The sequence below is a fragment of the Microtus ochrogaster genome, chromosome 1 (genome assembly GCF_000317375.1).
Source record: "Microtus ochrogaster isolate Prairie Vole_2 chromosome 1, MicOch1.0, whole genome shotgun sequence".
In the NCBI taxonomy this organism is placed as follows: Eukaryota; Metazoa; Chordata; class Mammalia; order Rodentia; family Cricetidae; genus Microtus; species Microtus ochrogaster.
The window spans coordinates 124,468,252-124,469,825 of record NC_022009.1 but is presented as its reverse complement, the minus strand read 5'-3'; the positions used below and the strand labels follow the sequence as shown (position 1 = coordinate 124,469,825).

General features: G+C 46.9%; 1 protein-coding gene across 1 annotated transcript in view; it reads left to right on the top strand.

The window, feature by feature from the left end:
* Fhdc1 (FH2 domain containing 1) overlaps positions 1-1,574 on the top strand; it is a 39,779-nt gene that overhangs the window by 17,491 nt on the left and 20,714 nt on the right. The window contains exon 4 of the mRNA XM_013348242.2: positions 265-367. Coding sequence (XP_013203696.1) covers positions 265-367 — 103 coding nt within the window. The remainder of the gene's footprint in view (positions 1-264; positions 368-1,574) is intronic.

Below are 1,574 nucleotides of genomic sequence, written 5' to 3'. Positions count from 1 at the left end.
ATCCACCTTCCCCCAAGATCCCATGGCGGGTGCTGCTGTCAGTCTTCCCCGGATTCCTGGGGATGTTTTCTGGAGAAAAAAACCTTAGAGTGCTTTCCAGTAGTGGAGCTGGTGGGGCCTCTGGACCAAAAAGAAGCATGAGAGATTGAGAGGGGGGGGGAGGGAGAGAGGGAGGGAGAGAGGGAGAGGAGAGGAGAGGGATGCTTGCTTTAATTTCCACAGGCTCGTGTCCCACCAGCAAATGCAGTTCTTTATCTTTCCAAGGTCTCCTCGGTCCATCGTAGAAGACATCCACCAAGGGAAGAGTGAGCATTACGGGTCAGAGATGCTTCGAGAAATGCTTAAGTTTCTGCCAGAGTCAGAGGAGGTAAGGAACTTGGCCCCTGGACTTCTGGGTCTTTAGAGTGATGAGTAAAGCTTCCTGTTCTTCTGAGTGTGAGCGGCCCCTGTACTCAGAGCCCTGTCCTTCCAGGACCAGAGGAGACACAGAGAAAAGAAAAAGGTGGCCAGTCCAATAGAATGAGCCAGGCTACGGAGTCAGTCTGTTCAGACGGCGCTGTCCCATAACTGAGAAACTCGGGCAAGGTTCCGAACACCTGTGAACTTTAGATTCCTCCCCTGTAAATGAGGACAATGACCCTTACCTCATCGGTTCCCAAGATGAGTAAGCCCTGTGGATGCAGCTAGCATGCTACTTGGCACACGAGAGCTCAATAACTCTCAGGTTTCTTTTCCACCGTCTTAACATTTGACCCTTGCCTAGCATGAACCCAGGTTATAATACCTATGCCTTGTAAGATAGTGTAAATGTAGGTGAGTGTCCGTGTGTCTGTGTAACACACTAGAAGGGGCAGATGCTGTGGTCACAGAAAGTTCTCTGAGATAGGAAGGGATTAATTCTGTTTGGATCAAGTTAGTTGGTTACTCGGTAGGTAGGAGCTTCATAAGAGAAAAAAGAATAGCTATTTAAAACTTTAAAAAATGTACTTATTGTTATTGTATGTGTCGGGGTGAGTGAACGGCATGGCACTCCCCTGGTGGACGTCAGTGGGCAGTGCCATTGGTTCTTTCCATTCTCCTTCCTGTGGGTCTCAAGGACCAGATTCAGCTCACACACTGGACTTAGAGGAAAGAGCCATTGTTCGCGGAGCCGAAGCTCTGGCCCTAGGCCCTAGGATAGCGGTTTTATAAAACCATCCAACATTGGGGTGATACCAACCTTTAGGTCTGAAGAAAGTCTCAATAAGAAATTACACAAATCCATATGCTTGTGAATGCTGAACTAGAACAGCATGTAATTTTATCAAAGATTTTATTTCTGTGAATAAAAGGAAAAGGAGACATTTTGTGAGTAACAGATAAGGCTGGGAAGAAGTGTGGCTCAAATGTATGAGGTGCTAGCCTGATCCCTCTGTCTGCAAGAAAATAAATCAAGAGGACAAGGGGTTTTTATATATAAATTGTCTTCCAATACTGTTGACTCCTCATACGACCCCTCCCTCCCCCATCCCAGATACCATTTATAAAAGATGACTTCAACACCATTAATAACAGGAGGGGGGGAGAGGAGAGAG